The sequence below is a fragment of the Nanorana parkeri genome, unplaced genomic scaffold (assembly GCF_000935625.1).
Source record: "Nanorana parkeri isolate BGI_ZX_2015 unplaced genomic scaffold, ASM93562v1 scaffold526, whole genome shotgun sequence".
Lineage (NCBI taxonomy): Eukaryota > Metazoa > Chordata > Amphibia > Anura > Dicroglossidae > Nanorana > Nanorana parkeri.
Window position 1 is genome coordinate 144,132 of NW_017306794.1, and position 26,045 is coordinate 170,176.

The 26,045-nt window shown below is 38.5% G+C and overlaps 1 protein-coding gene across 1 annotated transcript in view; it reads left to right on the forward strand.

Moving 5' to 3' along the window:
* LOC108791089 (vascular endothelial growth factor receptor kdr-like) overlaps window positions 1–26,045 on the forward strand; it is a 115,506-nt gene that overhangs the window by 51,887 nt on the left and 37,574 nt on the right. The window contains exons 11-19 of the mRNA XM_018561472.1: window positions 2,199–2,307; window positions 6,241–6,352; window positions 13,283–13,573; window positions 14,865–15,011; window positions 15,348–15,476; window positions 16,063–16,169; window positions 18,975–19,110; window positions 23,669–23,773; window positions 25,406–25,519. Of these exons, the coding sequence (XP_018416974.1) occupies window positions 2,199–2,307; window positions 6,241–6,352; window positions 13,283–13,573; window positions 14,865–15,011; window positions 15,348–15,476; window positions 16,063–16,169; window positions 18,975–19,110; window positions 23,669–23,773; window positions 25,406–25,519 (1,250 nt within the window). The remainder of the gene's footprint in view (window positions 1–2,198; window positions 2,308–6,240; window positions 6,353–13,282; window positions 13,574–14,864; window positions 15,012–15,347; window positions 15,477–16,062; window positions 16,170–18,974; window positions 19,111–23,668; window positions 23,774–25,405; window positions 25,520–26,045) is intronic.

The following is a 26,045-nucleotide window of genomic DNA, read 5'->3' on the forward strand; positions in this document are numbered from 1 at the left end:
TCTCCAGCTATGCGGTAGATTAACTCCTTATTAAGCTCTTCAATAATTTGCTGAGTTTGTATTTAACAAATATTTGGTATAACAGTCGGCAATTAGGTTCAGAGTTTCTGGTCTTGCTGGAATCCAGTTGGTGGCTGTTACTAAGTAGCTCCATTTCTTAAACAATGGGACTTCTGTAGTCCTGCCATAGAGATAAGATTATGGTTGAAATCATGCAATCTTTCTTTATTTTTGTGCTAAAAATGTTCTAAGTGGGAAAAAAATCTCAACAAAATTCCTTCCCTCTTCTTCACTCCTTTTTTACCCCCATTCTGATCAATGCTTCTCATGTGCCTCTCCTAGTCTTTGATATTTACTTTCACAGGTCATTTGGAATTCTCTATCCCTTCAAACGCTCAAATTCATTCTTAAAATTCCCTACATCAGACAAGCATAGAATTAGAATGATATGCTTAATCACTGATCAAACACTGCTTTCTCTTCTGATATTTATTAAAACGGACCTTTACACTAAGAAATCAATTTCTACCAATGCATCCCCCCAGATAGCAAGGATAACTTGCTACAAACTTGTGGCAGGGGGAAATTGTAATTTTGTTAACTTGCTGCACATATTCCTGGCAAGTTGTAGACTTGCAGAACACTTGCTGCACAAGTTCTAGTTGACACTTTTTGAATTTGTAGCAAATTTGCTTGGCAAGTCTACAGCAAGAGTCCTGCAGGTCTTATTAAGAGCTCTGCAAGCTCGCTGGTCTGGAGACTTGCAATGCACACTTGCTGTAATTGTGCAACAAAATTGTGAAGCTTGGCGAGTCTGCAATAGTTTAGCAAGTCATTTTCAAACTTCCAGCTCAATTGCTTGCTATCTGGGCCTCTATGTATGAAGATTAATAATAACATAGATATGCCAGGTGTAAAATGCTGTGATTATGAAATACTTACACTTGCAGAGCATTCACTTCCTGCTTTAAAAGAGCAAATTGACTTCAGTTTGCCAACGCAATGCACACTAGGATTGCCTTGTCATCAGCAGAGAATTGCAGGGAAATTAGGTTAATTGGCTCCTGTCTAAGTTGGCCCTCTATGTATGCATGTGAGATAGGGACCTTAGATTGTAAGCTCCTTGAGGGCAGGGACTGATGTGAATGTGTAACTATGTAAAGTGCTGTGTACATTGTCGGCACTATGTAAATACCTGTAATAAATAAATACATTTCATCTGTAATCTCATGAGATCTCAGGGAAAAGCATTTTCTTCCCCTGAGATGATGTGCATGGTCACATGTCCTAGTCACATGCCTAGTCACATGTGCCAGTAATCCAGGAAGTATTAGGAGAGCTAGTAATCTGCCCTTAGTAAACATGGCCACTGTTAGAAGACAGGGAAAGAAAAGAGAAATAAGGAATGCAAAGAATACAAAGCGGACAATTATCTAGAAGTATGTGTATGTAGATTGTCATTACTAAACCTTTCTAAAGGTGTGTTTGTTGTTATTTTAAAGATATGGGTAAAGGTCCACTTTAAGACACAGACAGCTACTTAAAATATATCTTAATTATTCCCTTTAACCTTGTTGCTAACCCCTTTTCCGCTATAGTGCAAAGTTATATATAATATCTTGTGTATTGTTACTCTATATGTTTTAGCATGCAATAGTATGTTCTCACTCTTAGGGATGCCGATACCGAGTATTTAGGCGAGTACTCGTACTCGCCCAAATGCTCATGATACTTATCCCGATACCGCAATTTCCGGTATCAGGAATTTGGGTGGCGAGTCATTACACGCTGCCCGGCTTCCTGATTGACCGGTAGACCGTCTCCATGCTCCCTCGTCACCAGGGAGCATGGAGCTGGCTTCCTGATTGGCCTGGAAGCTGGCTCCATGCTCCCCTTTCACCACACGCCACCCAGGTTCCTTAATGGGACTTTCGGTATTGGTGAGTACCGGAAAAAAAATATTGGTACTCAAAACCAAATACCTGATACAAAAAAAAAACAGTATTGGTGCATCCCTAATTATTATCATTATTATTATTATTTGAGGGTATAGTGAAAAAGCTAAACCTTAGGGTGGTGGGAACACTGAAATTATACAAAAAGTGAATAGACAGAGAAAAACATTAGTATATGATTATAATCTCACTTTAACATGTAATTTAAAGTGTATAATGATCTCATCATTTTTATATTTAAAGGTGTGACGTGGATCCGAGCATGACACGGATACCCCTTTTAGAAAGTAAAATGGACACATACACTCCATCTGTTGAAGTAGTTACCATGCCCTCTGAAGACAAAAACAAAGTAAGTACACATCTAAAACAATAGTTAAATGTTTCTATTGTTATATTAGTCACTGTTAAAGGTCCTGGTGCATGGTGTATTAGCACTAGGAACTGGTTTGTGGATCATTATTCCAGCCTGATAAACAGTAATACTCTGCTTCTATATGCTAGTTCATATTCCAGTTTTACATTTCATGGCTGAAACTGAGCATGGCTTTAGCAAGCAAATTTTACGTAAATAATATTTGCCAAAACTGATATGGGAGCTCTAGGTGGATGCTATTATATTGCTTAATTTGCAACTCATTACTACTTGGGACTCTGCTGGTGACATCTCTCCATAAACCTCCTGCCTGTGGTCATTTGCTCGGTATTCTAGCAGAGTATGTATTCAGGTGGTATATACTGCATTCACCATTCTCTCTTGTAGAAAATTCAATGGGGGGGCACAGTACCTTTGTCTAAAAGCAAGTATTGTGACAGAATATGAGCTTGAACAGATTAGTAGCTAGGATAAGCTTTACAACCCTGTAGTAGAGAACACAAGCCTGCAAAAATCCACTGCTACCACCATCCATTTTTTCCTTTCTGCATTATCTGAATACAGTTGTGTACTAAAATAAACTTTTATTGGATGTTGTATGTATTTTTACATACAACTACCAACCACACTAAGTACTTGAATCTATCATGGTATACGCCACTGTAAGCTCCTGAGCAGCAGCACTCCAACAAGAAGAGGACAAACAGCACTGGGAGCCAATCAGGCACTGCTGCATTCAAATATGCTGCTAGAAAGAGAGGGCAGAGTGAGCAGGGATAAATGGCCTGCAATACGGGTAGAATGTGTATCTATAAATTACAAATTGTGTTATCCATCTATTCTAATAAACCGATTTGCATATAATTTAGGTTAGTTGATACAATGGTTCAACTCCTTTTTAAAATGCATCTCATTTTCTCCCCATATTGTAAAGCTTTTAATTTCTTTATAAAGCTATATTGAGTGATCAAGCATTGGTTTGATTTCTTAATCTTCTCTGACTTGTAATCACACCCAGTTGCTCATCGTGAGATCCACTAATAACCAGCAAGATCTGGATGGCAGCAGTGTTATCCTAGCACAGAAAATCCAACACCACCATTTGTTGTCATGTTTTACTATAGCCTGAAAGTTAGATCAGAAACCTGTACGTGCTCAAGTGTTCATGTAATTATGAAATAATAACCTACTTTTTGAAAAAAGTAACAGATGTTCTGCTATGTACTATATTCTTGAGTCACATTTAGTAAAAAAAGATGAGATCGGGTTAAATCCAACTTCTAGATGAGGGACATTTGTAGCTCCTAAACAGCTGCCACTAGTAGGCCAATTCTAAATTGTTTCTAATTTTGAGGCAAAATAATTACCATTCCGTCTTTTGCATACTGTATAATAAACACTGGACATTGTGAAATAAAAAATCCAATTGTAGAGCGTTATTCTTTGTAACAATAACAGTAACACCTTCAATAATTATTAAAGCACATGACTGGACAATTATTTTTCTGTTGACCATTCCAATCTCACACCTACTAAATTCTGTTCAAACTGTAGCAGCTTGCTTCCAGAAGTGCTCTTAGAGAAATATTTAGGGAAACACCAGAACTGTGATGACAGGAACCGCCACCACATCTCTGTTGGAGCCACCTTTAAATGCAAATGCTACTCAATGGGGTGTCTGTCCCTAAATGGACTTCTTGAACATCAAGAATATGAAGGAAGTATTGCACAACTGGAGAGCAGAAAACTTTTTTCATAGTTTAATAAACTAAGAAAAAAGTTTTCCACAGCCCAGTTGGGGGTTGATGCCTTCATATTCATGGTACTTATCTGCTGGAAAGATGAACCAGACCAGCACCCAGTATAAGTAATGGGCATGAGAGCTGAGATCTTTCTGGAGCAGTATGTTTGATATTTACTCTTCTTGAACACTTCAGTTTTTGTCACTCTGCCTTCTCTAACCATGTCTCCCAGTTGATGGGTAACTTCCTCAATATGGCTGCCAGAGCCCAAAAATTGCAGACAAATTCAGCCTATGTTTTAAGTTCCCTAACCCCTTCCCATGGACACTGTATGCAGGCCCACTGGGAGAGTCTCAGCCACCCTAAATACTTGCTGCAAGCACATTGCACCGTAAAGAGTGTAACATCAACATTAGAATAACACAGTTGCTGCACAACTACCTATACAGCACAATTATGCCTTTAGAATGGATGTGAGTTTTCCCTTTTCTGTCCATACACACATGTTATATCATTATGGGTCATACAGTACTAAGAATTAAATACTTTGAGATCAGGCAGAGATGTATTTTTGATAACTCCCACAGTGATGATTGCATTTTCAAATATCTGACCACTGTTACTGAAACTATTTCTGGCATTCCTTATCTCTCCTTACATGCCACAGTGGGTTAGTATTTATTATGAACAGAGGAATGAAATAAAGAAGATTGATGAAGTTGCACATTAACTTGCTTAATTGTCAGTATGGAAAACCTACCTAGAAATTGCCTAGACACAGTTGCAAGAGAAAGTCTCGTCTAATTCTCAACTGAAATAGCAATTCTAGACAACGGTCAAAACAATGGGGCCGTGGACCGTATTGAGACAGTTGAGTGCTGCCTTATGTATCTGTATGGAAACATATCCATCTATTGCCTATTGCTCATATTACAAAAACAATACATTCTTATAGTGTACTGCTCCTATATGAAATATAAAGGCACATTGTACTCTATAGACTCAACCTGATTTTCTTTCCATTAATTGCACATATTTCAAATGAGTTAAGTCTGTTTATTTGGCTCAATAACATGAAAGGTTTTATCTGGCCTTTACATTTTTTTTTTTTTTACTGTGCTTATTTTCTTGTAGTTCATAATCAAAATGCCACTACTATGAAGCTTTTACTTTACTTTAATTCCCTCTGCTCCCCGACCTCTATAACCTATATATTGGAGCAAAAAAGTAAATATACTGATTAATATACTAAAAATAAATATGTGCCATACTTCTCAAAATCCCCTGTGGTCAATAACTGATCTGAAAAGGTTTATAGTAATATTTATAATACTGATAAAAATAAATATGTAGTGTAACAACTTCAACTCTCCTCTGATAAAACCACATCTTACTAAGCTTGGTCAATTCAGGGACAAGGTCCCCTGTCACCAAGGACAAGAAGGCAAACTGGGCACTGTTCTTAAATGAGTGATTAGCGAAATGTTTAACCGGAGCCAGGATTGCATTAACATTATCATAGCTATTATTTTTTTCTTCCATCTGGGAAGTAAAGTACTTTAAACCATCAAAACTAAACATTGTATTCTGCAATTTTCCTTTTTATAAATGCACTAGAACTATGTTTCTGGTACAAAGAATCAATTTAACGTGACACTACAAATACAAACAAACATTTGACCTATGAACAAAAAATAGCTAAGGAAAGAGGGGGATCAAGGCATCAATACAAACCAATTTGGGTTTACCAGTGTTTAATAAGGTAAAAATTTTAGTTTTAAAAAAAATAAACTTTGTTGGAGATATCTCTGTTATTGCTCCTCTGGGTCTGCACACAAGCTTTGGCCATTTGAAAAGGGGTCCATGAACCCCCTGTTAGATCTTTTCATATATTATAGAAAATACAAAAGAAGGTGCTGTTAAGGTGGGTGGGAACACCTAAAACTCCTAGTTGTATAGGTACAGAGTTTGGAATTATGACAAGAATATCTTACTTTTGGAATATCCAAGATATAAATAGCCAAGGGCTGGCTTGGCCCAGCAGACTCCATCTGTAACTAAAATATCACTTTTTGGTAGACTGATAATTTAACAGGTGTACTGGATAATCTCCTTTAATATTTTCTCCGTCAGTTTGGCTAATCAAAAAGTACTTTCTATTTCGCAGGTTGTAAGCACCCTGACAACTTCTTCTAACAACAATGAGTCTGGTATCTTTTTCTGTGTGGCTAACAATAAGGTTGGAATGGATGAAAGAAGCATGCACTACATCCTTTCAGGTATTGTTATATTGCTAGCTTTTCCCCAACTACCATTTACTACTTATACAAAAACAAGAAGAAGAGAGCAGCTCATCGGTTTGTGATCAGAAAAAAAAGGGTGAAGCTTGAAGGTTTAGAACCTCAGTCCTGTTTTTAGTGTTGACTGTGGTCTTGTTGAAGAGATATTTGTTAATTTCTTGTCCCGGTGACATCCTGTGTGTCAGCATATCACATTGTGTTACCAGGACAGAAAGAGAAGAGACATGTTCCTACAAGGACATGTACAACACTTTAATCCTTTCCCCATGCAGTTCAAAACTAAATCGAAAACATTTGGCTGCAGTCAAGCTTTAAATTTGGTCTCTTTTATTAGCTTGTTAGTTGGCGAAACGGAATCCTGCAGAATTATGATTTGCAAGTACAGTGTACATTCAGTGAGAAGCCACTTCTGTGTGTAACTTTGTGCTGATTATTAGTATTGATGCAAAAAATACTATTTAAAATAAAACAAAAGACAACATTTAAAGCATTCATCCATGAATATCTTGTACTAGTTTCTCTAACCTGAAATGAGACCCTGTATTTTTTTTCCTATGTCAGCACATTACTGGTGATTAAACAACACTTCAAAATAACTGTTAATTTTTCACTATTTCCACTGTCAAAATTAAACAAAGCAGAACTCTAAGCAAGCAGCTAAATAAATGGTTGAAACAGATAGATGAGAACTGTTATATCTGCCAAAGGATTTGTAACTCTGTGTAGCCCATTTTGTGATCTAGTCATTCTGCCAGATAGCAAAGCCAAATCCTTGACATGTCACATAATTCCCCCATTGGACAATAAAAGAGTATATGCATGTTGGTGAGGGTATCGCTTTGCTCATTCAGCTGTCTTCTTACATTAAAACTGTTGTATGGATGTTTATTATTTAATGCATATAAGGGATTTAATAGGCCTGTGCTGAGATCTATTATTTGGAGTTTTGGGTCCATACCTTTCTTTCGGCAGACTCCGTTCTAGGGAAAGGGGGTGTACCTGTCATATGAGGTCTTGTCTCTATAGAACAGTCATCATTTAAATAAACCTTGTAGCAATACTTCGGATGATTAATGTGCTTAGAATGATTGCTGGATGGACTTACCATTTATGAACAATCATAGACTGGTGTTGACAGATAATTATAGTATTTGCTGTGCTACATTTACTATATATATAAAATCCCTGGCAATACATTTTGTAACAGAATCGTAGGACCTGTGCTAACAGTAGTGGGATTTATTTTATTTTTAAATGTTTTTATTTCTCTTTACTTTTACTCTGTGAACATTAAAGTGTTTGCATTTCACATAGTTTTAGCTCCCCTCTTTAATATAGATAGGGACAATACATATATATATTGGTTACTGTTGATAGTATATTTTATGTAGATATGTTGAAAAAATATCTTTTGTAGTCACATACTGAAGTTTTTGTCACATAATACATTTTTATTGTTTTTTGTACATTAACCAAATGTCACAGGCCTTTCTGGAACTATATAATGTATGAGTACACATTGGGTAAAAATGCACAAGGATGAATTTATCAAACTGGAGCAGAAGAATCTGGAGCAGTTGCCCATGACAACAAATCAGCTTCTCTCTTCAGTCTGTAAAGTTAATATTTGAAAATGAAAGAGAGAAGCTGATTGGGTCAGTACTCGAGTACCTACTCCTGTCTCACATGCAGTCAAAAGACTGCCCAGAATATTTGGGGTTGATTTACTAGAGGCAAATAGGCTGTTCATTTTTCAAAGGAATTTGCACTATGCATGGGGAATTTTCCCTGAGCTTTGTAAATGTGGAGAAAATTTTACTTTGCTAAGAATACCCTATTATGTGCAAATATAATAAAAAAAACAGTGCTTTTGCTTGCCCATGATTGGATGATGGAAGTCAGCAGAGCTTTACCTCATTCACTAAGCTAAAGTGCATATTCCCTTGCAAAGGGAACAGTCTATTTGCCTTTTGGAAATCAACTCTATTGCATGAATAAAGTTCAAATTCTGAGTATCTTGAGGATATACAATTTAGTTTATGGAGTTACGCAGTTGTTCCAGTTTTGAATTGGGTGTGTAAAACCACTTTAAAGGTTTTTTGGTGTTTGAGCTGCTGGTATTAAAATAATTTGGATAATTACAAGAACAAAAACAACACAATGAGGGTAATTATGTTTATTCAGACACAATTCATGGAAGGCTCGGTTTATTTTGGATAGAATTGCACTTCATGCCTACAGTTTTGCTGATTCAGATACTTCTTCTAATATATACAGCCCAACCCTAAATGCTGTAATGAATAATTCCTTAAGTATTTTTTCTTTGGTTTCCAAATAACCAAACATTTATGTTCTTCTGTCTTGTTTCAGAATGGCAACTCCGCTATTTTTCACTTTTATGACTTGCAGTGAGCAATCTTTTACTTTCTTTAAAACAGACCTGAGTTAAATTATCCAAATTAATGCTCTTATGTTTGTTGGATAACTAGGGATCTGCCTTTGCTCTAGAATATCCACAGGGATATTGCATACCTGTTCAACCACAAATTGATAAATTGATATAATCTTTTGTTACACAAGTCATTTTGTAATAAGATACTGATTGCAGTGTTTACTGACTTTCTAAAACTGTCGCAAACGGTAATATAAATATGTTTATGTATATTTTTACAGAATCTTAACATGCCCTCCTACTGCATTTTAAGCTGAAATTTGGTCTCCCCCAGCAGGGGCCTCTCCCCCCATAACTCTCCTCCCCATCTGTATTTTATGCTTTTTCTGAAGTATTCTGGCAGGGCTTCTGATGCTCTGGGTTCTTTCTCTTTGGTATTCTCCCAGGTGTGGGCGGTCCTGGAGGAAAAAGCACATAGCTGATCTGATGACACCACCGTCGCTCCCTGTATCAATGAGTGCAGGGTGCCGTGTTTAAGGGCAGAGTCATAGCACCCTGCACTCACGTTTTCTTTTTAGTCTTGCAGGTTGAGTGACTCTAGGCTAGGCTAAGATACATCAAACTGAAGTCTATTCCTTGGAGAAGGTAGGAGGGAGAAGAGGGGATTGCTGTGCCTGTGTTTTTGTGGAGACAAACACAGCTTACTAGCACACACAAGGGTGGCTCCACAGGACCCTGCAAGGGAAAGCAGCCACCCTAAAATAGGATATCAGGACCAGTGCTCAGGGGACCAGCTGATTCTGCAGGAAACTTACAGGGTTATTCACAAAAGGGTGAAGAGCTTGGAGAAGGCAGGAGAAGTGAACAAGCAAGGACAGCATAACTAAACTGGAAAGTGAGCTGAATTGGAGAATTCTTCCAAATCAGCTATGTTGTCCTAGATTGTTTACTTCTCCTGCCTTCTCCAAACAACCCTGTAAAACATTTAAGCATTAAAGAGTAGCATCCATTGTAAGTGATTTAAGCAGCAATTGAAATAGATTTGCCTTTAAAATCACTTTCAATTATCATATGAGTCCTAAGGTAAATAAGTTATTTTGATTCCGGCTAAGAATTAAACATTGGTAGGGGAACTAGCAGCAGGCTTCAAGGACAACAGTATCTATTGCATTGTGTCATCTAAGGGTGCTACCTGCTTCTTTGTTATTTATAATATAGAACTATACAGACTGTATAGGCATTTACTTATAATGAGATGTGATAGATAGAAGGCCTGTGTGTAACCCCGATTATTTAAGGATAAAAAAAGATGCATGTCTATTGAAATGTGGGAACATTTTTGATAAATTAAGTAAACAGAATAGCTGTCCTTAAATTCCAAAGAACATCTGGCAAGTTGAGGAGGTGTCATTACTGAAGGAGAGACATAGAAGCTTTTATTCAGGGTGACACTTAAATGAGCATAAATGAAATCAGTTTAACTTTATAGATTGCTTGAGATAAAAACACAGGTTCTGCAGCAGGAGATCACTAGCTTTGAAGACAGATATGATCTCACTGAGGTCTTGGGAATACTTGTATATGTGCTTGCTGGATCGCATTAAGCAAAGGGTCAGGCAAATTCTTGGAATTGTAAACATGTTAATCTTATTGACTCATCCCTGGACATTTCCATAAAGTGCAAAGCACTTGTCCAATGTGATTTTAGTTTTGTTGGATGCTTCATTCAGAGGACAGTGAAATTCCTACCTCCTGGCTAACAATAAAGAATAGACATATCACAGTAATAGGTTCCAGGCTGCAGTAGCTAGGTCGTAGTTGTCTCCATATGGCTTACATGTACAAAGGTCGGTATGTGATTTGCACGCATCACAGATTCAGGAAAATCTAACATACATCAAACTGAAGTAGTTTTGGAAACCTGTGTGTAAAGATTTGTTTATGCTGTGTGAAAAGTGTTTATATATAGAAGAATAATAATAATCAGTAGTTGTAAATTGTAAATTGTAATTGTAAATGTGTCTGGGTGTTTTACCAAGGCCCTATGTCTTGCATACCTTCAAAATCCATGTAATATCTTTAAAAGATGTGGCTACAAAATTATAATGTTTAAAGCCTAGCTTAAGGTAGATATAAAGGTCACAAATTAACGCAGTTCTGTAATTATTGTTACATCATTAAATGTATATTTTAAATCAAAGATGTTTATTGATTTTAACGTAACAGGAAATTTTTGCAAAGACAGTGGGTACATTTGATTACAGCTTACAGTACGCAGTGCAAGGGAGTACAGAATGTATTGGAAGCGGCATAGCTCAAGATTTAAGCAAAATGACATGTATCGCTGGTGTAGTAGGCTCGCCTGACGAGTAGATCACGGTTGTGTTAAGGTCCTCCCGAATACTGAGGGGCCCAACAAACTTACAGGGTTATCAGGAGGAAGTTGTTCCTTTGTGGGTCACTGCATCCAGTAGCAGAAAAAAAGTATTGTAGCGAAAATCTCTGGAGTGAAGGTGAATATTACAACAAAAACAGTTTGTATTAACTTATTTTTAATGGGTTTTTTATTGAGTTATTTTTTAAAACTGTATTTAAGGCAGACAGCAACATTCTCAGTTAAAATACATATGTGAAGTGTTATATACATCCAGCCTACTTACTGAACAATCATTGCCTGTGTCTAAATAGCACAGAGGTCATCCAAGAAGCACTAAAGTAACCAGAAAGTAGTAGATTGATCTGCATGGCTGTGCATTGTGACATAGGTATGTGACACACAAGAGTGAATATACAGAATTACAAAGTCTATGGCAGACACAAACCTCTAAACAATCATGTATTTCAACTGCAAATTAAAGGAGAACTATGAGGTGAGTGATTCCCACTCATACTCATAGTTAGAGCCGACCTGTGACAAAGAATCTGTCACGAGTCGGCTCTATTGATCGTGAAGTGAGCAGAAACATGCACCGATCCGCTCACTACCCGATCATCTCCCTGCAGTGAACGGTGACCGTCAGTCACCGCCCAATCCCCCCCCCGCATGGATTCCCCCCTTTCCTCTCCGATCCTCCAGCGCTGAATGGTGGAAAGTACAGGAAGGGGGCAGGCGCAGCTGGCTCTGCCTATAGATAGGCAGAGCCAGCTGTCACTCACGGAGATGGGTGGATCTCCACAGTATTGTCGGGCTATGTCCCGGCTGCGGCACTCTCAGTATATTGCAGGTTATTGCTGAGCTTTGGGTCACGGAAGGAGGTTAGTATATGTCCTCACGTGACCCTAAAGAGAACTATGGGTAAAAACACTTACCACATAGTTCTCTTTTAAGTTTTTTCAGTATATAGTAGATTTCAGTATTGCTTTTGTTGTACATTTAGTGCTGGGGCCATTTTCCTGTTGTATTCATCTACAATTAGTGGAGGGTGAAAAGCCCACAGAAACCCACACACATTCTCATGTACTCACCAATTATTTTTTCTAATGCAAAAATAGCCAGATTTCATGCCAAGGCCGCCAATACTCATTTTAGAACCATTTACAAACCCAAGGGTTAAAAGATCTGTTAGTTTATGACAATATGAGAATGGGCTAAACCAGCCTTTCTCAACCAGGGTGCTATGGCACCCAAGGGTGCATTCTGGTTTCCTCTGAGTGCCTTGAAATTGTCACACAGCGTCCTGCCTCTAATGTGAAATAGGGGGAGTCTGGTGTGAAGGCGGGCTTCTGATTTGAAGAGGGTTTCCTAGATGTGAAAGAAGGGGGCTCCTGATGTAAAGGGGGGCTCTTACGTGAAAGGTAGCACTCTGATTATGTTATTGCATGGTTTCCCCCCTTTAAAATTTATACCAGACCCTTATCTGGTACCGATTTTGGAGGGACCACACATCATTTTTTACACTTACAGTTTTTACATTTTAGACTGGGGCACCTCAAGATTTTGTTTACTTAAAGGGTGCCATGGCTGAAAAAAGGTTGAGAAATGCTGGGCTAGATATCACTGTGATACCCATTATAAGGTTGTGTACCTTAGTACATGTCTAATCTTTTGGCTTTATTGTTGATTTCTGTTCTGGATTATATTTGTCCTGAGCAATTGCCTGATTCTTGGCTTCAAGGTTTAAGGTGAAAAACACAGTTAACGCAAATGGAGCATAGATTCAGAACGTTGTCATTAATGTACTACCACAACTTTTTTTTAAATATTGCTTGCTATGTCATAAGGCAAAAACAATACTTCCTCAATGCATTTTGTGCACCATTTGAACTTCCCATCTTGTGAGATAAAATCCAATTTTAACACGTGCTGAGATGAACCCTTGTTCAGTTAGCAACACGTTAATCTGTCCTACTTCTATATCAAGCAAAAGTGAGATGCATTGCCAGTTGCTTACCTATTTTAACTTGAAATGGATGCTGCTCAAAAGCATATACATATGCCTATAAGAAATCCTACAGAATATTATTTGTACAGATAATCTACTAATTAGTGGCTCTATTTGTGTATTATTCTCTTACAGAGGTGAAGACAGGAGTGATGACAGAAGAAGAGGACACTGTTCTAGAAGGGAGCGATGTTACACTTATTTGCAAAGCAGAGAAATATCTTTTTACAAACCTCGTATGGTTGTATCCTTCCGAAGAAGCAGTGCCTTCCACCAGCACCAAAACCCGTCACAGAGAACACACCACCATAGTCTCATTTACTATTAAAAATGTGACAAAGGAACAGGCTGGATTATATAACTGTTCGGCTGAGAATCGATACAGCAAGGAGGTGTTGCATCGCACAGCTCAACTCATAGTCCAAGGTGGGTTAATATTTAAAGTATAAATAGGTATAGAAATCCGATTTTACTTCTGTATACAATGTGTCAAACAGAGGTAAGAAAAGCACACCTAAGAAATTAGGCTGACCACATAGGGCAAACTAATCAATCTTATACATATATTTTGTATTCAATTAAAAGCTTATGTAGATGGATGCATTCATCTATCATGTGGGATTCTGACTTTATATACAGGTGCCCTAAACCTGCATTTGACCTCCTTCTAATCTACTTTTATGGCAAAGTGACAGAGTCTTTTGCTAGCCCACCCTCTAACCCACCCATCTGCTCCTTAGGAATCCTGACAAAATACCCGGTTCTTCTAGATGAAGGGAGGCGTGTGACTTTCCAGTGACCTTGTGTAACTTCCGAAATCATCTCACAAAGAGTTTACACAAGGTTTATTACCATCTCTGATGGAGTAACAGAGCTTTAGGGGAACTGTGACAACCATGACTTAAAGTGGACTGGAGCAAAGTAACAGAGCCATTTTATCCTGTGTTTGCATTGGTATTGACTAATGTGAGAAATAAAGCAGTTCTAATGGAAACAGAAGCCCATGTACATGTGTTTTTACACTGTTTAACTAAGGGGTCTATTCACGAAGCTGCCGAAGGATCTGGCCGTAGCTTCGGCCAATCCTTCGGCTAGCTTCGGCCCCAGGACCCCTTCGGTTCAGTAGACAATAGCCCGTACAGCTCCCGATCATGGCCGAGCGGCTCTGCCGAGCCGAACGCATATGCATCGGCTCGGCTGAGCCGTGCTGAAAGCCGAAGGCCAAAGAAATGCTACTATTTAATATACACTGAGTGGCCAGATTATTATGACCACCCCATCAGTACTTCGTTGGACGACTACACTAGAAGACTTGGTTGGGCCGCCTCGTAACTCCACGAGATGTTGAAAGGTGATGCGAGGAATCTGACACTGCACTGTTGCCCTTCTGTTGTCTTGTACCAGTCTTGCCACTCTCCGTTCTGCCCTAACATTGACTAGTCGCTGACGGCCACAATTTTCGGCTGACAGTCCAGTCTATAAACACTTTAACAACAGCCGCTCTTGAACATTTAACCAATTCTGCTGTTTTGCTGATACTCGCTCCATGGCTCCCAGCGCCAACAATCATCCCACGTTAAAAAGGCTGTTAAATCGCGTTGTTTACCCATATCTTCTCTACCCATACTTTGCATGTGGTCTCAAATGTATAGATAATTTACATAGAGCCCAATTTTTTTATTTCTATTTTTTTTATATGTTGATTGTTTTATTACAGAAAAGCAGGCTCCGTGGGTAGTACAGCACCTTCAAAATGTAACAGTAAACAGCAGCAGCACATTGATCCTGGAGTGTAGAGTTGATGGAAATCCCCTGCCCACAATAACCTGGTTAAAGAATGGATATGAGATTCAACCTGCCTCAGGTAGGAGGTGCAATACCTGCCGTCTACTCTGTCACTAGCTTCTAGGCATTTGTATCACAGACTAAGGGACTTTTCTAAAAATGTGCCAAATGTTGGGATTTAAATACATAAAAAAAACACAAAATTATTTTTACACAAAACATTTAAACACAGATTTTTTAGAGTTAAGTGTGTATACATTGCTGTCATATAAAGCAGAATTTGCATGGCCTCATGTTCCTAGACAAGATTGTTATGCTTAGGCATTAGTTAAAAGATAAAATACCTATCTTTCTATGTACAGCTCATCTATGAAATACATTAATGTGTATTTGTCCACATTGTTTTTTTTCATAGGAATTACTTTGCTTTATAATGATAACCTGATCATTGAGAGGGTAAAGAAGGATGATGAGGGAATGTATACATGCCGAGCTGTTAATGAAATGGGTCATGCCAACAATTCTGCTTATGTTACTGTTCGAGGTGAACATTTATTTTTATTTCTTGTATTCTTGTTTTCTTGCATATTCCCGTTTCTTATTTCTAATATGTTTCATATAGTCTGTAATGCAAACCTTATCCTTTGATATAATATTGAATGTGATATGACTGTATATATTAGATTTACATGGGGGCAGCCATCTTTTCTAATTGCACACATAGATTATGCTTCCTCCATTTGCTGTGCACTATAATCTCAATGGATAAAATGGGTAAGGGTTAGACCTCTATGGGATTATTATTGCATATTGTGCCCCATTTGGGAGATTTAACTTTACTTTCCCATCCCATTAACTTTGCACTAAGTTAAGGTAATCTGACCAGTGAAAAGAAACAGCAAGGAAAACCTAGCAGGGGGTTTGGAATTGTCCCAGCTATATAAAAAACTAAAAATCAAAGTCAGACTAGAGTTCCAAATGATGTGTTCGTGACTGTCCCCAGATCCACCTTTGGATACAGGTTGAAACAATAATAATGCAGGTAATTTCTATGTCCTTGTTGGAGAACGTTTCTCTAACTTTTCTCTAACTTCCTGCCCCAGTAACAGATTTGTATGTACTGTATACAGGTGGAGAGGAGAAGTCCAACATAGAAGTCATCATCCTTGTATGCACAGGAGTGGCAGCAACCTTGTTCTGGCTCCTTCTGACTCTTTTCATACGGAAGCTGAAAAAGGTATGTGAGTACTTTATATGACAATACACATTATACAAATATATATAATAATTACAGGTGTAATTATAGCCATACCAGACTGTGAGACTGCTATGGGGCCCAGAGCTGTCTGTCTACACAGTAAATTTGCAGGTTGACGTAGTAGTTGAGATCATTTGGATGAATGTATATAAAGTTTGGGGACCGCTATTCACTAGCTATAAAAGCAGTTAGTATTTTGTATCAGTAAAGAAATTGCCTTAAAGATAGAGATTATTGTAGGCATGCCTGATAGAGTCTAGGCATGTCTGATAGGACTGAATATTATCAAATTAAAAGTTCATACATTGTGTTGTACAGGAGCTTTGCATTTGCAGAATCTTCACATTAAACTACTTCTAGGTATGAGAATTCTGTCAATGACTTCAACAAAAGTGCAGATTCTACAAATAGGTGGTGGCACAGGTATGCAGGTGCTTTGTCAGAGAAAAGCTCCAGGTAGTGGACACCTTCTTTTGAAGAATACAGAACAAAGTATAATTTTGTGGTGAAATACAAGTAATTTTATGGATTTTTCTAATAATAAAAATAACATTTAAGAAATCAATGAAAGAAAATAAAAAGCATTGTACAAAACATTGACCGCAAGTTGATGTAAAAACCACATCCCATGATTCTGTGGATGCATGCAGCTACCATCAGCATCCCTAGCACTCCTTTATCTTGCACCAAAAAAAAAAGTATGGCAGAAAAATACAGGATTTGAGTGACCTGAATGTTGCTGCTGCAAAATCTCTTGGTCATCGATCAATGTTAGCAGCTGCACTTCAGTGATCAGGTGACATCTTCACCCCCAAGAGATTTTGCAGTAGCTGTGCTGCTACAGATCCATGGCCCTTATAGTTAATAGTTCACTGCCTCTTTGCCATGTCACCATGTCGGTGTGCTGCTTGGCATTCCTAGTTCCACTCCTTTTCCTCCTTCTGCAGCATCTCCACCTTTTCTCTTCTCATTGACCACCAATAGCCTGGGGCTGGAGGGCCAGATGTTTCTGCAGGGAGGCTAATGAAGCACAAACTCATGTGATATATTAGCTGTGTTTAAAAACACACAAATGGTAATATGGACACAAAATGTTCTAAAATAAATGCCAAGAAAAGGAACCAGTGAAAGTGATGTAAGGCACACATTTGTGTAATTGAATAAAACCCAAAGTAATAGTCACATTTCTGCCAGTGAAAGGCAAATACAGGCCTGGCTGCGCCTAATAAACAACTGCATTGTTTATGAATTTGTTCTTGTTTTACCCTGGTTCAAGAGAATTATGATTAACTGTGTTCTAAATTAAATTCTGTGTTCTTATCTCCACCACGATTACAATAATCAAGTTACACCATGTAAAATCAATTCTTCATGTGGTTGTTTAAAATTGTCAGAGCTTTGGCAGCAGATTTCCCTGCCGATGCCAATTGGTGGAATGCTGCTCTGGTAAAATGAATAAAGCCATTATTTAGAAGTGTGATCAGTCTTGAGGATAGTCTGCATCATCAGCTTTTGTAATATGCATCTAGCTAGTAAAAGGTAATTACGTTAAAGTAACACTCATGGCAAATGGCTAAACACAGTGGTGACACACATACAGTATATGTTTACTTTTTTGCCAGCCAAAGGATTTGTAATTTTGGCCAGGCCATTCTTGTGATGTACACTCCAGTACGGTCGCTCTGCTGTTTTCTGGATTAACATTACTACTTCATGTGTCAGCTCCCTGCTCATAGGACATAGGTGATAATGCTGATTCACTGTCTAAAGTAGAGGCTCAAAATAGAGATGTACCATAAAGAGTTGAATTCCTTAATTAGGAACTACGCGTTTCATCTTGCTGGCTGTGCATAAAATAGAAAAGTTTGGCGGGCTACATAGAATTACAAATCCTTTGGCAAGTATAAAAATAATTGGCAATTATAAAAAAAAGGGTATACCCTTTCACTTTTTGAACATATTTAAACAGGCAAACATTAGATCTTTATTCAAACAGTGCCTACTGATAAAGGTGTTATTTTTGGGTGTAGTTGCATGCACTTTGGCCCCAACTGTTGCAAGAGTTACCTGAACACTCCATGATAAAAATGTTGGGGTTCTTGTTGACTTCTTTTGGCACCAAATGGCCAGCTCTTGCTCTGGATTTGCTGATACAGGAAGCCCTGGACAAATTAGGAGATGTTTGAAATCTTTTCCACTTATAGATTATTTTCCTTATGGTGGAATAATTGTTTCTAACTTATTTGGCAATCTTTTTAAATCTCTTGGCAGACTGTTGGGTATCCATAGCTTTCTGCAGATCTTGCATGATGACACTACACACATCAGTAGTAACAAGAAAACCAGAGTGTAGATATTTGAGGTTTATTGGCACCTAATGTAAAACACCAAATTTTCCAATTTCTTGGATTTTAAGTGGTAGTAAATGCAGTCGAATGTATCATTTGTTCAAGAAAATCGCCTGTTACCGTAGGCACTATTTGAATCAAAATCTAATGTTAAATATGTTAAAAAAACACTCCTAGTAGTCATGAGTCCACTCCCTGGGGATTGTCTGTATTTGTTGCTGTGGGACTACCTTTAAAACCTGTCCTGGTTCAGAGTAACATATTGCCTAATCTTATTCAGGGGGAGAGCCAACTGCATTGTTTCAGATGTTGTTTGGTGGCCCAGAGGGGACAATGTTTCACAGCACTGAATTGTGAAACACAAACAGTTTATGTAGTAAATTCTGTTGGTACATGACCAGTGACTCAAGGTATCAGTGTTTTTACTTGTTTGCAGCCACATGCATCTGAAATTAAAACAGGCTACCTGTCCATCATAATGGATCCAGATGAAATGCCACTAAATGAGCAATGTGAAAGACTGCCCTATGACAGCAGCAAGTGGGAATTTCCTCGTGACAGGCTCAGCCTAGGTAGGTGCAATGTGTGTTACTGTGTTCTGTTAATGTATTTTGCTTTTCATTCTCTTTCATTATAACACTTTACTAATAGTTTATAATATGCCAATTACAACACATTCTTTTTGATTGTCATTTGAAGTATCAGCTCAAGCAGATATTTCATTTTTGCGTGGATCCTGGAGAGGTTGACTCACAGACAGGTTCTGTTATTCCTTTGTGACTCCATAAATAAGATCTCTGCACCTCAGCTCCTGATTCTAACCACCGAACCCAGCTATTTGAACTGGGCTCTTGCTTTTTCTCACAGCTGCATAAAAAATTAAATACATGGCAGCAATAAGTAAATCTGGGAGAACTTGCCAAGAGATAACATTACAGTAAGTTCAGTAAGTTATTTAACCCACCAGTGATCATCTGTAACTGAGCTATGTGAATTAAATGGGCAGGAATGTTTCAGCAATCTGGGAGTTCTGAAGGGCCACTTGTTTTTGAAGCAGCATGGCTGTCATTCTTGTCCCTCCTTTCTCAATAAGGGAGAGTAGTGAAGAAAAGCTAAAAGGGGCAGCCATAGTCTTTGAGCCTTGACAAAATGAAAATAAATCAGCATTACCTGTATTTCTGTCCTGTCAGTTTCTTAAACCAAAAAGAGATAGGAAAATGTAGTCCAAGGGAGCCCAAACTCACAGTTGGTGGAAAACAGTAAAGGTGACCATATCATATTGAAACCATTGTGCTGGATCAATAATGTTAGATTCATGTATGAGTGTCAGTGTCTTTCCACTTTAGATACCACCCTTACTAGGCTTCTACCTTTGAATGGAGTTGAATCCTGAAAGCAAAGCAATACGAACATATACTTATCATTGTTAGAAAAAAGGTATCCAACACATATGTTATCTATTTGTGTTACCACAACACTGTCACCCATGAGTTATGGTTGTTGCAGAGACGCTGTTCTTTCCCTTCAAAGTGTCAGATATTAGCTTCTGCCATAAACCAGCAGATCTGGTGTCTAACCCTATGCATCAGGTATCTGGATCTGGACACTCGATTCAAACTGACAAATGTCATTGTACAAACATTTTCTCCCCCACATGTTTTATACCCAACTGTTACCCATATGATACTGATAAGCTGGGGGATGTGTGTCTTGATACATAGAGTGATTTTCTTCAGAGAGGGAATACAATTGCAAATGTGATAATTAATTGCTTACTGTTTAATTGTGGCAATGAAGTAGTAATGGTATTATCCAGCATAGCTACATATCTGTATATCTGCATACCACAGCAATACTGCTGCTTCACACCCTCAAATTCTTTGAACAAATAAAAGAAACACTCTGGTCAAATGCCAGAATGTTACATTTAAACTCGCTCATCGGTCACAGCGTACCTGCCGTGTCTTCATAGTTATTTTGTGCAGCTGGATGTCATTACTTCTGTTCGTATTGTTTTTTTATGATTAGCCATGAAAATCTGACCGTGATTTTCCTTGTATTTCAAGCTTCTGTAGTTCTCAAGGAGAGGGGTACCACAGAGTCATGTGACAAAATACCATAAGTCCACCAAGGAGCTCGCTAAAAAGGCTACCTAGATTTATTGTTCAATGAATTGGCCTTCAGCATTAAGTGCAGACTAAACATTGGCTATTTTTTCATTGGATTTCTTGTTGCTCAGAACCACTCCTATTAAATCTGCAACCAAATTTAATCCAATGGTTATATTTGGTGTGACTATTTGCCCTAGTTAAGCTTACATGTTATAGGCCATTAAGATAAAACCATAGTCACTAAAGTACTTGCAGTAAATGAAAGAATACAGTAATTTACAAACCTGTAACACCATCGAAAAAGAGCTATGATTCATGAAGACTATAGAACTGAAGGGCAGTGGCACTTCTAGCCCCTTGTTTCCTACTCCCCTGAGCTCCATTACAGTTACAAAGGGTGCATATACCTACAAACATAAATCATATTCAGTTACAGTACAAAAACAGCATTATGAATGCTTGTCTTCCATTATTACAGCACTGGCATTATAAACTGTTATTCTTTGGATCTCCTCTGGATAAAAGGTTAAACAAATTCACCTCATAGTAACTTCTTCTACATGTGTGTTTAATGCTGTCTTCTCATTTATTTACATACATGCCTCGTGTGCTGGTCTTATGGTATATGTTAATCTCTATGTAAGCTGTCATCACATGGTGGGCTTGTTCTTATCTCTGTTTGCCAAACCTTGGTTTCTATCACTAGGGAGTAATGAACCCACCACTGTGAATTCCTTGATGACCTGTACATTCTTTCACCTCTAAGTAACTGAAATGGATCTTTTTAATCTACATACCAACACATAAATATTGAACTGTCGTGCAGTCTGTGCAGTTGCCAAGTTCCTTTACCCAGTATAAACTCTTGGTGGATCTTTACTTGCAGTCACGTAGCAGAGAACGTGAAGATAAAAAATACTAGCTCACAGGGCGCAAACTTCCATTCAGTGCCACACCTGCCCTACTACATTGTCTGGAATGCTGAAAAAGCTTTGCAACTCTTTATATGCACAAAAAAATAAGAATATCTGTACTCTAGTCTCACATATGCAAAATATAAAAGCTAGTATCATTATATTACATACATACATAATATTTACTCTGAAGATATTATATCTGACATTAATGGCTTACTTATAAAAGACTTATATTTGCTCTCCTATTTAGCTTTGCTTACTTTGAGCTTAACACTTCAGGGTCACTTCAAGTCTGACGTCATACAGAATTTCCCAGCTTCTAAGGGGTCTATTCACGGAGCTGCCGAAGGATCTAGCCGTAGCTTCGGCCGATCCTTCGGCTAGCTTCGGCCCCAGGACCCCCGGGAGTCTCCTGCTCCCGGCCGCCAAGGAGAGAAACACTGCTGTTTCTTTTTTTCTTTATTCTGACACAGAGCAATGTCAGAATAGAAAAAAAAAATTCCCATTGAAATACATTGCTACATTACTATTGGCTATTTCAATTTGCAATAGCCAATAGTAAACTAGCATTGTACCCGACCTCTGCTGCAGTTCTCCATCAGGTCCATCAGCAGACGGCGGGTACAATGCTAGAATAGGCCGAACAGCAGTGAGTAGCCTGCCGGATGTTTGGCTCAGCCGATCCAGATGTTGGATCGGCTGAGTCGAACTCCTTCTGCACTTCGGGTCGGCCGAACATGCGCCATGTGAAGCAAGTCGATGTACGGCTGATTTCAGCCGATGTACGGCTGAAATCAGCCGTACCAGCCTGAAGTGAATAGCCGAACAGTGTTCGGCTCACTTCACTTCAGGTCGGTCATTCACTTGGCTGCCTACGGCAGCTTAGTGAATAGACCCCTTAAGTGTGCATAAAAATGTGAAACAACAATGCCCTGTAATTGTGGACATTGAATTTAATTAGGGGGTGTTATTAATATTATTCACTTCCACTTTCTTAGGCTGAAGAATCAAACTCTGATAAATATGTAAAACTGAAAGCAAGTGAAAATCACTTAAGCCAATTATATTACTTCAGGATTGGATATTCAGATTCTTGGATAAGCCCAGTCATGGTTGTTAACCCTATATTTTTCCTTACATTACAAAACAGTGCAGGGTCATGGTATAGACACCACATAGTGTAAAAAAGAAAATTTAAAATATCTTCTTTATAAAGAAAATCTTCAGGTCATGTGACTCCTTCGCTTTTCCTGGGCTCTACATGGCCCTGGTCAGTGGGCGGAGCTAAGTTACAATGCATCACATGTCCTGGTGACATCCCAGCAGCCTATTCCCTGGGCTGTGCAGAGAGGAGTGGAGGACAAGTGGTCACATGATCATCAATGATCATAGTAACCTGTAAGCTAGCCTTAGTTTGTATAAAGAAACAGGGCATGCACAAAGCAGTTACAATACTGCAGAGCTTAGATGTACCTGCAGATCATTTCCATCACTAACCGATTGGGGCAACTCCCTGGCAAGATCAACGAGGCATTTGCAAGGAGAATAAAATTAGATTACAAATAAAACAAAGGCACAAATGGTTTTGGCTAAAAGGGAGTTTAGGAATGCTAGTCTACAACATCCTGCAACATCATTATGAGCTTAAGAGTTGTCAGTAGCAACAAAACATTTTCAGTTGTAGGTAATATTGTATATATAATATTGTGTATAATGTGCGATTTTCTACAAACATGCTTTCCTAGTTTATTATTATTACTTTTTTATTTTTAAATTGCAGTATCTGCTGTGTTTCATTAAGCTCTACTTTCTGTACCTATTCCCCTGTTAAAAGTATTTTTGATAAACCCCGTTGGTTTGTTTTCCTTCATTGTGAACTCTTTTTCTGCATTAATTGTGGGGCAGATTTCTGAAGCAAAGAAAAGTCACCTATATTGGCAACCAGAGTGGGGGAAAACCCGACATGGCTTACTATAGGCAACAGCTTCAATACTTCCCCAGGTTTCATAAATCTGCCCCTTGGTGTCTTTGCATGGTTTCCTTGGCATGCACCCCTGTGTTATTTGTTCACGCTGTGGCTCACTGTTTACTTTCAACTGCAGGTAAAACGCTGGGCCATGGCGCTTTCGGGAAGGTGGTGGAAGCCTCTGCTTTTGGCATTGATAAATGTTCAACATGCAAAACTGTTGCTGTTAAGATGCTTAAAGGTATCATTTTAAATTGGGTTTCTCCATTGAGAAGTTGGCATTATTCTTCATATGTAATGCTGTATTCTTTGTCTGTGCTAATAGGCACAATTTATTTTTCATACCATGTTAGATAATATGCAGATTTAGTTATTGACTAAAGTATCTTTTTATAATTAGTGTAGAACCTGTGTTGACGTCAAACATCTAGCCACATGTAGAGGACTTAAATAAGAACACCAGTTATTTTAAAAATGTACCCTTGCAGCGGGGCTACCCCCACACTGCAAGGGTTAGCTGCTTATTTTGGTCTAGGGGCTGGAAAACAGAAGATATACTCACCTGATCCTCGGTCCTGTGGCAGTCATCGCTTACTTTTCTCACTCTCTGCTCCAGCTGTAATATGTCCTCACATCTAATGCAGGTAAATTGACTGAATTAGATGCGATAACATCATGATTCCTAAGACAGCTAGAGCCCAAGGGAGAAGAGCCTGCAAGGACTGGCCTAGCAGTCTGTTGGGATTGAGGATCAGGTAAGTGTATATTTTTTATTTGAGCCCCTAGAACAAAATGAACAGTTAACCCTTGCAGTGCAGGTATAGCCCCACTGCAAGGGTTACTTTTTTAAATTCCTGGAATTCCGCTTTAAGGTACCACCTGGCTCCACAAAAGTTGATAAAAAAGGAGCTGGGTGGAAGATTATTGGCTAAACGGCGACTGCAACCTATCAGATGCAGTCGCCGTTCAAGTATTCAGGCAGCCAGAGGTGTTGCAGCTGGCGGAATACAATAGCTGTCAGGGGAGAGTCCTCCATCTACAATGTTTAGTGTAGATGGGTGAATTGAAAGATTTCTCTCATTCAGCCCCCAGGGCTAAACAAGAGAAATTGAAATGTGTATGGCTAGCCTTATTTTCATCAGAAGCATTGCTTGGAGAATCTCTGCTTTATATCTTTACTTGGAAATCACTCCTATGATCCTCCACTTGCTGTCAATGAGGTTGAGGCCACTTGTCAACCTGGCTTCAGTAGGACAAGCCACAGAATTATCATCTTCAGCTTGTTCTACTAAGTTAGTGGCACAGAACATTTATGGAGATAAGATCCTTGACTTCACTGGCTGCATACTTTTAGAACTGAAACCTAACTATATGAGTGAAATGATACACATTTTACATTTGATGTTTTGTAAAGTCAGCTAGGAAGCCCAATGTCTGTTATTAATATTATTCTGTCAGATCTTTCTGTAATACATCTGGAGAAAACAGTTGACTACAATATCAAAATGTCCTTTTATTAAGCAGGAAAACTATTATGAATTCCAAGACTCTGATCATTTGCTTAGGATGGAGATATTAGTCATCAGCTAAGAAGCTTGCTTGTTCTATCCATCAGTCAGACACCACAGGGTGCACTTCTGCCTATCTAAAGCTCGTGTATTTGTTGTGCACTACAATTAAATAAGTTCCATCCTACAATAGTCAGGAAAAGGATGACCTGTGAGCACGTCTTGTGTTTGAGATTCCTCACAAGGGCTGTGGTTGTTTTCCTTTTGTCTCTTGATGTCTCCCCCTTAACCTAAACAGGATTTTCTGAGCCTTGTAAAAATATCCCTTTGTGCAGAGATGACTGTGTCCTGTTTATCTTAAACAGAGTGTGCAACAAACAACGAATGCAAGGCTTTAATGTCCGAGCTGAAGATCCTTATCCATATTGGGCATCATTTAAATGTTGTGAATTTACTGGGAGCTTGCACCAAGCCTGGAGGTAAGAATCTATATGGCCACCATTAACCCACAATCTTCTGGAGGAATCCTGCTGCCAACCACTGTTGTGACACATCATTCAACTCAGCACCAAAGGCCTTCTGTACATGAGGATCTGAAGATTAAAATTCCAAACAAATAACTTAAGTGGCTCTACATTAACTGCATCCTAATGACTGCATTCTTAAGTAAATTGATGGTCTGGGGTTATGCAAAACCAAACATTAGCTCATATTCATCAAAGGGAAATACTGGTTATTGCATGCCCATTGAACACATTCCCATTGCATTTTTAATGTGCTCCATCATTCATTTACTGAGAAAGATATATTGATTTATGCCTGATGGATCTAAGGAAATTTGCTGAATATTTTTTCTGTGAGCATTGTCCACAATTTTTGGTGAGATGAATCTGTTTAAAGAGAAAAATATTAGATCAGACTTCAACCAAATAATAGCAAAGCAATTGAAGCTATTGTTTGATATGATTACAATAATTATTGTATATGAAAGCAAATGCAGTTGCA